At 46.3% G+C, this 14,462-nt stretch overlaps 1 protein-coding gene across 1 annotated transcript in view; it reads left to right on the plus strand.

Annotated features, from left to right (window-relative positions):
* The window catches only part of LOC121048137 (phospholipid-transporting ATPase ABCA3-like), a 45,778-nt gene extending 33,514 nt beyond the window's left edge, over positions 1–12,264 (plus strand). The window contains exons 15-18 of the mRNA XM_040504140.1: positions 3,525–3,934; positions 5,787–6,343; positions 9,440–9,662; positions 12,004–12,264. Coding sequence (XP_040360074.1) covers positions 3,525–3,934; positions 5,787–6,343; positions 9,440–9,662; positions 12,004–12,264 — 1,451 coding nt within the window. The remainder of the gene's footprint in view (positions 1–3,524; positions 3,935–5,786; positions 6,344–9,439; positions 9,663–12,003) is intronic.
* Positions 12,265–14,462: the final 2,198 nt, after the last annotated feature.

Here is a 14,462-nt window from a genome sequence, read left to right on the forward strand (position 1 = left end):
GTGTACATCGGAATTTGATCGGCGCTCAAGATGCATGAGTGCATGGGCGGTCAGCTTTCGTTGTATTTCTACAAAAAAAGTACTTGTCGGGTACAGTTCTTAAGTATTGGGATTCTTTTATATTGCACATCCGACACAGCCGCAAGCCTCGTTTTTTTACAGTGAAAAGATTCTCTGCCAGGTACGGAAAGATGCGGCACTTCTGAGTGTAATTAATACACCTCCCAGAGAATAAAAGCATAAAAAGACATGGCTTTCTCTAAAGCCCGATTTGCACGGTGTGATTTTACTTGCGACTTCGCCGCTGCGATCTTCAAGAACGCCTCAAAATCCGCCAATCGTTCTTTTTTTAGTACGAGCGACGTTTGCAACTGCGAAATCGCACGTAGCAACACCGCACTATGTGAACCATGCTTAAAGGCCGACGACCAGACTCGAGATTCTGCAAGGCAGAAGATCCTCCTCATCATGCGGTAGGAGGAAACAGGCGACGGTGGACAGGGTGAAAGGGGGAGAGGAGGAAGCGAGGGAAAGGTGGAAAGCGCGAACTGGTCGTCGGTCTTTAAGATTAGCGATACTCGCGAGTGCCGGAACCCTCTGGAGCCCCGACGGCGTCCCCGCAGGCATCGCAGCCGTGGCTTTCATCGCCCTTCCGCCCACCGACCTGTCGCCCGACGCCAGCGGCTGGAGCTATGTCCCCTCCCTACGGCCCTTGTTGACGGTGCACCCGTCCTTCAGCCTCGTCCTGGCCTTCATCAGGACCATGGAAGCCGGCCGACAGTCCCGCATCTGCAGCAGGAGTGAGTCGCTTGACCGCTGGACTCCGAAGTCGGTGTACAGAAATGGCCACCACTTGGCAGCTATCGGGCAAAATATGCAAGCATAATTTATTTCAAAGAGCGCTTCACCTTAATCGAACAATATACCGAAATGTGCTAACATGAGGCTGCCGATTTTTGTGATGCCATGGTTAGTTCTTTTTCTTAAACGTGATTACTTTTTCTGTATAGAAACTTTGCATGTTAGTACTTTGCACGTCACTTTCTTGTATTGTATTTATTGATATATGCCTCGAATATGTATATCGATGTGTTTTATTTTTGGTTTCAAAAGTGCTTATTTGAAGTTTACTTGTTGTTCTTTTCACTCCTGCTTGGGCCAGTCTTTGGCCTGCAGTATGTTCTAAAAAAAAAAAAAAAACCTTTCCTCCGACCTTCCTTTATATCTACAAGATGAGGGCTACAATATGCGACATGTTGTTGTGTTCACACCGTTTCTTAGATGTTCCTTATTCTACTGTGTATGTGTTGCTATTATCACCTCAAAGTACAAAGACACAAGAATAGGTTGAGTTGTTTACCAATTCTTGCGTGAAAATGTACGTCTTCCTGGTATGTACTCATCCTCCAAAGAAATAAGGCCAAGTTTAAGCAGAAACTCGCCCAAAGTCCTGGATTTGAATCCTTCCCTTCGGCCTCTAAATTAACACCAAATAATATTATAACAGTCTAATATATTATAGTGTTTATATAATAATCCACATAATAAGAGCCGCGATGAAACACTGAACTGAGTGTCTCACACCGGGGAGGCTAAGGCCCAGTACGTAATAGAATTATAGATGCAGGAGACTACAAACGACGAACTGCTTCAGCCAATACTTCAATTGCGGTCTGGTGGTTTTCAGATCACGGATAACGACGCTATAATAAATAAAAAGCCAAAAGTCTAATAAAATCAATTGGGAATAAAACGAGTTATTTTAGAAAGCTTTACCTTCGTGCAGGGCACACCAAAGTTATACGGAACACGCGAAGTGTCTGTTTTCTCATGGAGGTGCTAGGAATAAAAGAGTTATGAAAACTTTGTGATGGTGATCAATGCGTGCTGAAACAAATAGAGGTGCTATTAGTATCCTTTCTTTCAGAATCCGGTTGTTATGATGAATTCTATCAAACTGACATCGACGAAACGATTTTCTACGCTGCGAAAGGAGAGGTAATGATAAGCATGATTTCATTGCAGTCACACTAGATGTACGATGGTAGCTGGAAAGCAAAAAACGAGGTGCCCGGTTTTGAACTGATTCTAATTCTGAAATAAAAGATTCCTTACCTGGATCCCAAACTGAAGCTGCATATTCCAATTTACTGCGAACTAATGTTTTATAAACTATAGTAATTTTAATGAAGTAGGCGTAAGATAAATGTTTCTCTGGAGATAGCCTAGCATGCGATTCGCGTTATTTACAACATGGTCGAAGTAAAGTTTCCAGGACAGATTAGAAGACACATGCACGCCCAGATATTTATACGATGATACGGCCTCAAGAGAGTGAGTATTTAGATGATAAGATGGACATTCTGTATCACAACGAGAAACACCCATATATTTGAACTTGTTAGTATTAAGTTTCATGTTCCACAAATGACACCACTCAGAGACGCGGTTAATATCAAACTAGAGAAGATTGACGTCAGAATCACTGTTAATTTCACAATAAATCATACAGTCATCGGCCAAAGGACTCACAGATGAACATGTATTAGTTGGCAGGTCAGTAATATAAATAAGAAATAGGTGGGGTCCCAGGACGGAACCTTGGGGTGCACCTCAGCCAACTGGAGTAGGATTATAACTAGCATTATTAGCTATTACAAACTGAGACCGGCCATTGGTTAAGCTGAACAATGGCTCCTTGACCGCAACAGATAGTTCGTTAACCGCTATACTCCGTTGTATCTTACGCTGGACCGCAGCGGATGCTACGAGTTATCCCATCCAATCCAGCATTGTGAAAGTATAATCTATGAGCCCCTCCTGAAGGTCACATGACACACACACGACAGTCGATTCACTCCGATGGCACGTAGCGTCCGCTGCGGTTCATTGGAAGATGAAACAGACTATTGTTTCATAGATGGAAAAGAATCGACCAACTTAAGACTAAAAATGAAGGTTAAATAGGCAAACTTCTTCAAGAAACAAAAGAAAGAACGAGCGTCGAGATAGCAGCACCGAGCGTCGCCGTGTCGGCGTGACAGCTGGGTACGTCGATTGCTCGGGGTAAGAGTAAACGCAAATTTTCTAGAAGTACGGAGAAGGTTTCTGGCCATGGCACGCGGCACTAGCTACGTCATGAAACCTTTGCTCGGCTGACGCCAAAGTAGCGCTCGCACGAGGAAAGACAATTTCGCGTGTTCCGTTTACGTTGGGTAAGCATAGTACGTAGCGGCATCGTAGCCCTAACTTCGTGAGTCACAGCACTGACATTGAAAATCTATCATTGCTAACGAAGACTGGAGCAGTACCTATCGAACATTTCGAGAGACTTCTCAATTCTGGAAACAGTAAAAATTCTGTCGATCCAGCAACAAAATTTGACGAGAGAAAGAGAAAAAAAAGAGGGAGGGGCGTATGTACGGCGCTCTTAAGTAACTCTTTATATTTACGGATCCTAGCTGTGGCTCGATCAAAGAGTCGGCGGTATTAATCCAACCGCGACCTTCGTTATGGGTCCGCAGTGACGCTGGAACATTACCACCAGCTGTGCGGCACGAAAAGCGACCATCGCCAGCAGGGGGGGACCAGCGCCCAGCAGGATCCCGCGGATGAGTTCACGGAGACCTGCTGCGCCGCTTTCCTGCGGTCTGACAAGACTGCCATCCCCAAAGTGCGGCTCCCTTACACGGCGCTCATCGAGGCATTCGTGATGATCGGCGAGGCGCTGCTGTTCGTTGTGCTTCTCATGTACCGGGACTCCGGAAGCTACGGGCGCTTCCGCACCTTCCTCAGGGCCAAGGTGCACCGGCGTCGGATCTGGCCTCAGCCGCAGCAAGACGAAGACCTGGTGCGCGAGGAGACGCACGTGCGGAGCCTAATCGCCAGCCACGAGCTGCGAGACGAGGTGCTCGCAGTCTTGGAGCTGTCCAAGGTACAGGGGCATGCCGAGTGGCACAGCCCTAATGCGCGATAACCGGTTGAATGGTTGGATGGATTCGGCTGAACCAGAGCCGTGTATAGAGAGAGTTTGGTCAATGGGAGGCGCGGGTAGAGCCAGGGCGTGCACCAGACGCAAAAAGCGGGTTTGTTATGCTCTCTTGGCCAACTAGAAGCCGAAAAGAATCCCCTAGCGTTGATAGCAAGAAACAGTTTTGGTCGTTTTAATAAGCGCGTAAGAGTTAAAGTAACCCTTTAAGGTTGAAAGTAGAGTGCACGTGATGTTTCGATCATGATCATGCAGAAAGATGTAAGAAACGAATGCGCCGCTCAACTTTGTTTTGCTAGCACAGAGTGTGACCGCTCGGACGGCAGATTCCCGGCCCTCGGCGCTTGGCGTACGGTTTATGTCGATCGTTTTGCTGGTCGCACTCTACTGCCATGATTTTGGATGACCGTGCTTGAAGCATCACCTGCACCATATTTTCAGTCACAGAGAGTTACTCCGATGCACTTATCAGGTCTGTTTCTCGCGACTACCGCCAGGGTACTATTTCTGGCTTCTGGGTGGCCACATTCGAATTTCTGAAGACACTCTGGAACACGCCCAGCCCGCTTTGGGCCAATGGCGCCCCCTCATCTGTATCCTATACTTCCCAACGAATGGCCAAACTCTCTACATATACGGCTCTAGGATGAACCCGCTGAATAGGACAGCGGTTTATGCCACCAATTTTATAAATCTTCTATCAATATTGCCCCTTTTCTAGACCGCTTCTACGAGGCTCTAAAGTCGCGAAGGGGCGATAAATCGGCGTGCTTCTCAACCTTCAGCACGCCGGGAACATGATGAGGCTGCCAGAGACGTTTGCAAGTACGGCCTCTGGGTGCAGCCGTCCTTCTGCTGGCGTGTGCAGATCGCCTGGTAGTCAAGCCTGGCTATGGTGGGCCCACTGTTTCCAGTCTGGAACCCATAGAAAGCATTTGATATCCACAGTGGACAGACTAGCTTTTGAGGCGTACCTGCTTGTAAACGCCTATAAGCGCTTTTATGGACACGTTCGCTCGCATTGTTGGCTGAATATTTACCTGACGGCGGTTTTCAATATGTCCTGGGACGATTAGGCTAAACTTATGATCTACGTCACGCATTTTTGTTTTGGAATATCACAAAATACAAATAATTATAAACCGGGCTAACAGTGGAAAAGTCGATTACCGGTCTTTGCTTTTGGGAAGTCGTCGATTTCAGAAATTCCTGTGCAACGGAAGCACCAGTCAAAGCTACCCGCTCGCACTTGCATCCTTTGTGGAAGTCGACGTGAAAGTAAAATGCTATTATATACTTAAATGTAGTGTAGCTCCTAATAAGTGCCCTATTGCCATTTTTTATTGCTTTACAGTTTAATATGGGAAACCTTAGACATCTTAAAAACCCGAGGCCGAGGTCTCTGGTTTTCGAGGTGTCAAAAGTTCACAAACGCGCCTACATGTTCTCTGGTATTTTTATTATTTTTATTTATACTTTGAGCAAAATTTATTACAACCTATGAGACTCTTATAAGATTACATTATTTTTATCCACTTTCGTGACCATTTAACCGCCGAAAACTTGGGTGCCCTTTCTATCATCCACTTGGGCACTCGGCTGTACCAAAATTCCAGAAATTCGACAAAATGGTTTAAAATCTGGCCATTCGTATTTGAATAATAAAGCGAGGAGTCTTCCGCCTTTTTTCTACGCTTCCCTGAGGTCCAGATGTGTTTTCCGTCCCTTGTCTTGTTTATTTCCCGTGTCTCGAGCATCTCTCTAAAACAGCAACTGGCTGCGCGCCGTCTGACTGCAGTTCCGGAAAGGCTTGGCGGTGAACGCGGCCACGTTCTGCGTGCGTCAGGGCGAGATCTTTGGCATCTTGGGCGTGAACGGCGCCGGCAAGACGACCCTGTTTCGCATGCTCACCGGCGACCTGACCACGGACAGGGGCCGGGCCCTGCTCAAGACCTCGCACGGCCTCTCCTCCATCCGCGCCGACATCAAGCAGTGGCAGTCCAGCGCCGGCTACTGTCCACAGCACGACGGCTTCCTGGAGCAGCTCAGCGGCTGGGACATGCTGGCGCTGTTTGCCAGGCTGCGCGGGGTGCCAGAGCGCATCGTGCCAGAGGTCGTCCGCAAGTTCTCTCATCTGGTGGACCTCGAGTCGATTGTGAACGACCCAATCGACACGTACAGCAGCGGATGTCGCCGCAAGCTGTCCATCGGCCTGGCCATCATCGGGATGCCCCCGGTCGTGTTCTTGGACGAACCGACCACGGGGGTGGACGTGGTGTCTCGCAAGAAGCTGTGGAGCTCGCTCAAGAGTCTACAGGCCACGGCCAGCATGGCTATCGTCATGTCATCTCATAGGTATGCAGATTGGCCTAGGGACAAGTTAAAATTCCCAGTAAATGGTACCTTAGCCTTTTATATACTGACAAAGCCTGGCAGCTTGCCACGAAAATCGGTCGCCGAAATGGGAAAAAGAAAAATAGAGCGGATGACAACGGATGAGAGGAGAGCCACGTGACTAGCGCCTCGCTGCGGCGAGACGCCGAAACACACTTCTCCCGAGTGAACAAGCGTGTTTCGGGTACTCGCCGTTGCAAAAGCTGTGCGCTGACGTCTCGGTTCCCCGAGAAATGGCTCTTTGATGCTTTATGCTACCAGATCCTCGCGCTCCAAATCTGCGACCGGGCACTCTACGGCTCTGTCGTTGAACATCCAGGCTTTGTGAGCACAGAGGAGGCTATGATGGTACAATTTCAGCGCGAGCTTTCTGCCTTTGATAACACTTGGTCCCGCACGGAGCCAAAGGCCGGCGAGAGTCAACGATAGCGTATTGGAGGCGGAGCTACTTCCGAGTTCTTGACCGAGTTATTTTGCTCCTCGCCTGGATCTTGTCTTTGTAATGCTTTGAAGGCGCTGAAACTGCGATTTCAAAGATTCACGTTCACTTTACAGTGATTGCTCATTGAAGAGAATATTCTTGAAGGAGATAGATGATGGACTGTTACATGATGTCTCCAAATAATTAAAATGTTTCCCGAGGCACTTGACTCGTTATCATGCTGTTAGGGACATATCACCCAAAACGCAAAACAACGAAAGTGGCTCTTGAGAAAGAGTATAGGCACGCAGTGATTTGCGTACGTACTGATTTGCCCTGTTGATTTTGTTTGCATAAACCTAACTTAAAGATACCAGGCGCTCGAAGAAGTGAAATCACATAATACTTTGACGAATGCAGACAGCCGTGTAAACTCCTCAAGATAGGGACGTACGCCACTGTAACTTTTGAGTTATGCCTGTCCGTTTCTATCTTGTTGTAATAACTGTAAAAAAAATGTTGTTTGGGGACGCACATGAAATGTAAAAGAGGAACCAGAAACAAAAGACACGGAATATGCAGACGTAAGGTCCAAAAACCTCCTGCATGAGGTCTTGCTATAGACGATTAGTCGGCTTCTGCACGCCGCCATTGTTTAGTCGACTGTGAACGCGTTCTGAGCATGCGAAGTTGATCTCATTTCAAAAATATCAGGCACCGCGCATGCGCTTACAGACCAGTGACTGGACGGTGTGATAAGCCCTGGAAAGGTGTACACGAAGTCTTTAAAAATTTTCAGGTTTTCTTTTTTTTTTTTTACCGCAAAAATAAACTACGCATCGCCAAATGCTCATACTCCGCACAAATGGAGCTGCAGTGGTTCGAAGCAGATGCGAAAGTTTAAGAACTAACCGTTATCGTATTAAAATATCGTAACTGGTGTTTTCAAATTTTTAACGTTCTGAAATTTTAACGTACTGCTGTGAATGGTTATTTTAGCTACTGGATCCCACCAAAATAATGATAGAATACCATGATTTGGGGCACCTAAGTTATTGTTTTCTTTTAGTCCTAGATGTTGTAATCAAAAACTGTAGTGTATAATTCATATAAAAAACAAAGCAATGATCATTTGATTATGAACATCAATTAAATTTCGCGTGTAGAACGTCGAAACAAAAAAGCGGGCATGCGAACGATCAGTGTGCCTTCTCAACAACAATCTCGTCGAACTCGTTAAGGTTTTTCCCTAGCCTTCGTCCACTGCTCCTGCAAATTTAGTTTTAATAAACGGCATCCATATAAAGGGGATAACTAAACAAAGGAGTTGGCATACCGAATTCAACCTGCAAAGGAACGCCTTTAAATATTCTTTCCATACCGAAGTATCCTCGCTAAATCTCGAATTGGAAAGAGGTACCGCAAGGATATCGCAGTCTATCATACAAGCCGAAGTTGTGTTCAGAAATTGTGTTGCAACTCGCTTTGGCGGGGCGCTTTCCTTTTAGCACGTGGGTGCGCTGTGGCCAAGGAAGACACGCAAAATCGCATTGCTGCATTGCGGTTGTTGCTTCTCTGCAGTACAGCAATTCGCGTGGAAAAGCGAAATCAACGAGACTAACCCTCTAGAACAGACCACGAACACGAGAATTATTTTGAGACTTCCCGGTACTGCCAATCTCTTATCGATGTGCAATCGAATAGTACGTTATTCGAGGGTATAATCAAAATTTCTGGACGGGGTAGCAAGGCTTGAGCTGTTATATTCTCAGTATTATTAGAGTGAAATTAGGTTTTGGAACCATGTTTGCGCAAACTCCTCACGTTTTGGTTAAAGGCAGCAGGATGCAGCAGGGTAAGCATTTTGGCGCAGTTTGGCGCAAATGGCGCAGCAATCACATCACTGGAATCTTTAGTATCTGGTTCAGATCCCTGGCTTTGTATTTGGACAGAGAAACAGCGTTCGGCGCAATGCGTCATTTATTTTTTAGGGGAAAAAATTGGAGGGATAATTGCTGAACAATTGTGTTCCATACGTAAAACATTCCAGGAGAACGTGACATCAGTTCACGTGATGTCAATTTTCCCGCTAAATTTAGCGGGGAAACTGAATGAGTGTGTAGGCCTAGGGACGTTGATTTTTCCCCTAAATTTAGCGGGGTAATTGACGTCCCGTGACTTGATTTCTCGTGTCCTATGCACCAATTCAACTTCCCCGCTAAATTTAGAGGAGAAACTGATTTGGTACGTTCGTCTGTGACGTCCTATAGTGCAACGCTGCGCGCGTTGTATTATGGGATGTCACACGCCTATACACCAACTCAACTTGTCCGCTAAATTTAGCGGAGAAACTGCATTACTGTGGTGGTCTGTAACATATCATAATGCAACACAGCTCGCCTTGCATTATGGGAGGTCAGAGGCCACGGCTTTACGAAAAACACGCTAAAGCACATTTCATGTTAAAAAATAAAATAATAATAAAACGTGCAGATGTTTTGGGGTGACATATTGTATATTGATCTAGTGCCTATTCGGCGTCTTGGATGTCTTAACGATGGCCTTGGTCTTTGACGTGTCAACGGAAGCCTGTACCTCTGGCCAGTGATGACCTTCCAACGTTGTCTGACATCCAGCATGGACGAAGTTGACTTCCTGTGCGACCGGGTGACCATCATGATCGACGGCGAGTTCCAGTGCCTGGGCACCATCGCGCACCTCAAGGCCAAGTACGCCCAGGGCTACACCATGTGCGTCAAGACGCACGTGGAGTACAAGGACGACCTGGACTACACCAACAAGCTGCTCAGGACCATCGTCAACACCTTTCCGGAGACCAAGCTCAGGGAGTCGTACGAGGTGGGCTATATACTCCTTTTTTGTTTAAAGGCATGCTGAACCGAAATCTGGATTCCCCAAAACATGCGGCAAAAGCGTGCAACGGTATGTTACAAACACCAAAACATCACTCCTACAGCGATATCTCGAACGGATGACCGTACGTCATGTTTCTCCGAGAAGGAGAGGGAACGGCTTCGCACCTTCTCCGTCTCGAGGCCTTGAGGGAGCGAAGCGAAGAGAGGAGGAAACTGGGTATCTTGACGTCACGCGCCTCGTTGGCCTGGTTCAATCTTGACTTCTTTTTCCAAAATACGGCCGTCCATTTGAGATATCGCCTTACTAGTACTGTTGTAGGGATTGTAACATCCCGCCTGCATCTCCTGCATTGTTTTTTCTGAAATCTAAATTTCGGTTCACTATAACTTTAACGCTGTCTGTATTACGTAACGACTAGAATACATGACATCGGGGTTATGGGTGTTTGATTTTGTCATGCAGTAGTCAAGCGTGTTGTCCGAAACACGCCGCTGTTTTTGGGTACGAGTGATGCGCCAGCTTTAAAGAAAACCTGTTAACGTGTTTAGGGAAAAAAAAAAAGGCACGAAAAATGGGAGGATTAGAGGAAGAAAAACACCACCACAACTTTTTGTACTTTTTACTTGCTGTTTCATGCAGGAGTAAACTTTCAGGTGCCACCAGCGCATTGTTTGTGTACTCCTCCTGCTAGACCTTTGTTTTCTTTCGCACTGTTTGTTCATTCAAGCTATGCAAGACCAACCTCCCTAACTCCACGCAATTCCGGCTTCGTTCGCAAGGAAAAAAAAAAAAAAAAGAAAGATCACTGCCTTTCCGCAGCAACCCAAACGAAGCCCATGCAGAGAATATTTTTTTTTTTCCACGAATTGAAGCTGTATTTTTAGACTGTAGCAGGTGGTTTTTGCAAAATTACTCATTTCCGAGTAGATGTAATAAGCACATAGTTCATAACCTTCGGAAACCGAAACCGACCATCACGTTACAGTAAGCAACCGCAGGGACTACTGGCTTAGACAAGCAAGTAAAATGGCGATCGAAAGCGTCGCCGTGGTCGGCCTTCCACGATTGGCCGAATGCTGACTATGACGTCAGCCAAGAATTTCTCATGGACGGAAATGAGAGGAATGGAAGAACTGCAACTCTGACGGCGTTGGCAGTGCTGCTTCCAGAGCGCAGTGATTTCAAGCTTCCACCATACTCATTACAAACACCATCGAACTTGTTCGTAAGCTAATGACGTTACGAGAGGGAGCGACGGGAGGGCGCGTGTGGCCGCTGCCATCTTGAATGTTCGTGCGTATGGCGCGTGCTTTGCTCGCTTTCCGAAGCGACAAACACGCACGTACAGGGCAAAATCACACAGGACTGCGATTTTGTAAACATTGGAAAGTTCTATAGTCACCGACACAGTAAAAGCAAAGTTTTTTTGTTTTTTTTTTCATGTGCGGCGTTTTTTGGTTGCGTTTGTTGCCTTCCGTTGTGCTCTGGCTGTGCGTCCACGCTTTAAGCCCCCGAGCGAGCGTACGAAGCTTTTGGTGGAGGCGGGACAACTGGAAGACCTCCCTGCTTGCCCCGCTGTCCTCGCACTGTTACAGACCATTGGCGACGTGCACGAACCAAAGCTTCGTTGTGGCCAACCTTCGAGGGCTGACCGAACGCTGACTTGAGTGTGACGAATTCTCCTTGTATTGATGGACATAAAAGGAACATCGAACTGTCAACTTTGGCGGTGTTGTTCGAGGGACGGGGTAACTCCCAGCTTCCAACGTGCTTTCTCGCACACACTGGCAAAGGATACTCCTGGTCGTCATATCACAGATAGAAACAAAGCCGCCAACAGCAAAGGAACGTGGATTGACTTTAATGCTCGGCAGTTCATCGATTATCCTACCGATGAATCGATAAATACTTCAACTGCGACAAATTTTTTTAACGGGGTTGTCGGTAAGATTTTGACGAGACAAAAGAAGAAAGTACGCTTTCACCGCTCAGACGTGGACACCTGTATGAAGGGTAAACTTTAGGGAATGAGGGAGAAAAATTAATCGATGAATTAATCGAGTAAAGAATGACGATTAATCATGCTAGAAGTTTAATCAACGTCGAGCCCTAATTGATCGCATACCGGATACTCGTTTTCAAGTATATATATATATATATATATATATATATATATATATATATATATATATGAATTTTCCTTTATTGGTCGCAATGCAAACTGACTCGTTATGGTGGCATGTCCAGGGCTCGCGTGTCTATGCTGCTTGCCGGAGTAGATACTTAAAAAGGTGGTTGTACCCGCTGCCTGCGTCCCACCCAGTGCTACCTGGAGTACCACATGGCGGACATCGGACTTCCCTGGAGCGAGCTGTTCGCCATGGCCGAGACGGTCAAGCAGAAGCTCAACTTGCTCGAGCTCCTGCTCAGCAACACCACCCTAGACCAGATCTACGTGGCGCTGGCCAAGAAGGAGGGCGCCCGGCGTCCGGCCGCCGACGAGATCGAAGAGGACGAGGGAGACGCCGACGCCGAGGAGTCCAGGCCCACGCGCCGTGGAACATCCCAGCTCTCCAAACATTAACGTGTTTCTCGCCCCGTGCCTATAGCGCGTATTCAATCGCGGGCATCGGATATTCTTGTTTGATTTATTTATTTTAAGGTATTTATTCATGTACGTACGTCTAAAGGCCCGAGTGAGATATTATACCTAAAGACGCTTTTGTAAAAAAATGTTTAAATAATGACGCAAAACCTCCCATTAAGGCAAGGAGGAAAGAAGCAAATATGGCTCCAAAGTATGGGTGTGCGAAGGGTAGTTAGAATATTAATTTAATCTCACCCCATCCATCGAGCCCAATAACCTACCCTGCTTGGGGAGAGGACATCCATAAAGACTCCCGTGGGCCCTAATCGCCAATTGTTTCTTTAATAAATACATTTTTAACAACTACAAATCGGTTTGAATTGACAGGCGTTGTTGTTCGTAGCTTTTGCAGTGCAGTAGGAATGTCCGATATGCCGGCTTCGTGTACATTATGGAAGCTATGAATGACACTGTGGTATTCGATTCGAAGAACTGTTCGCACACCTCTGCTCTAAGGCGATTATCAAATGATAAATTCCCAATAAATAGTCGCATGCCCCGACTCACGTACACAAAAAAAAATGTACAAGCAAGAAAATTATGAGTGTTGCTGCCCAGCGTGAGAGAGATATGTTTACAAGCGGTGAGTCTTTTTGTCAGTCAGGCAGCAGTGATATGAAGCTATTGCGATTTCTGTTTAGAGGTACCCCACTTGCCAAATCATTTAAGCCAGTCGTAACCAGAAATATTCCAGTCAGTGATCCAACCTCATCATCCGCCATACCGTAGGTCTTCTATTGTAAGAATATTTGCGGTAGCCATTAGCGTTCGTGGTGACCAGAAAACCTCCTGACGCTTTCAAATAGTTACGAGCGTGACGTTGAAGACAGGTATGATTCACTTTTCCTCAACGGGTTGTACACCGTATTATGTCGCCTCACATGTTGCATTAAACTTCAGTTTCTTTGCACCGAATTCTGAGTGCCACATGTGCCTAGTTAGAATGACAAATGGGCGTTAGGATTGAAACTATAAGCATTGGGCATTACTTCAGCCGAGAAATTGAATACGACAGGTACGTTTTTTTTTCAACAAACGTGAATCTATGAGAGCTAGGCTTTGTTTGCAAGCAGGATCCAATGTACTTTTTAGAGCACTGCTCGCGTTTCAAGCACTACACTGCATAAGCAGTTTATTTAGGATAGTGATAGGTAGCATGGACGTTCTGTTCATGAATAAAATTTATGAAAAAAAAATCTGAAGGATCTCTTATTGACTTCCTGCATGACCGACAGGAAAGTCTATAGAGACGTCATGAGCCTAATAGACTTTTTCACAAATTCAGTGCCATATACTAGCTAAAATATCAGTCTACATTTTGTGTATGCTAATGGCGGTCAAAAATTGAGCACCCATTCGTCAACGGCAGACACACGAAAGTTACGGCTTTCTTCGCAGTACAGTAATTGATTTTTTTTTTAAAGGTGTGTATTACAGATTTCTACGAGGCGCTTAGTTGAGTAAAACTACCTATAAAATTCCTCACATTCTTTTGTCATGAGCTGTCTGGGGTGTGCCGGAGCCAAACATTCCAACGATTTAAATGACCCCCCCCCCCCCCCCCCCCCCCCCCCCAATGCGTAGCCCCTAGAAGCTTCTAAGTCTCGTCCCGGTGACATTGAACAACGCAGTGAACTTACGTCTGGAATGTTCAGGAACCACATCGATGCCTGTCTTCGAATTCTTTCTTCACCAGCCATTAAAAGGCCACCATCAGTATGTACAGAGGATACGCACTTTGACCTGAAGGGTTTATGGCGTAGTCAACACTTTACGACGGAGTTGGCAGGGTACCTGCGACAGCTACACTTGTAACATTTCTACTAGTAAAAGGAATACAACGAGCATAGCAGACGATGCACAGGTAATCAAAACGGCATTTATTTCAGCTTAATATCAACCGTACCTCCTACTCGATCGACGTGCGGGGGACTAGAGGAGGGCCCGTCACCAACGAAGCCACCACCGGCTAGCATCGAACACATTCCCCATACCACGGTCTACTACTCCGAAAATATTAGGAGGGAACAACGTGGGGATAAAACGGGCCCTCTATTCCGAAAACAAGGTCAGCTATTTATGCGGGAAGGGTAAATTTCGAAAAAAAAAGGTCGGGGGCATCCTCTTCTCAGTCA

This window comes from Ixodes scapularis, unplaced genomic scaffold, assembly GCF_016920785.2.
Source record: "Ixodes scapularis isolate PalLabHiFi unplaced genomic scaffold, ASM1692078v2 PGA_scaffold12__126_contigs__length_90152505, whole genome shotgun sequence".
Taxonomy (NCBI): Eukaryota; Metazoa; Arthropoda; class Arachnida; order Ixodida; family Ixodidae; genus Ixodes; species Ixodes scapularis.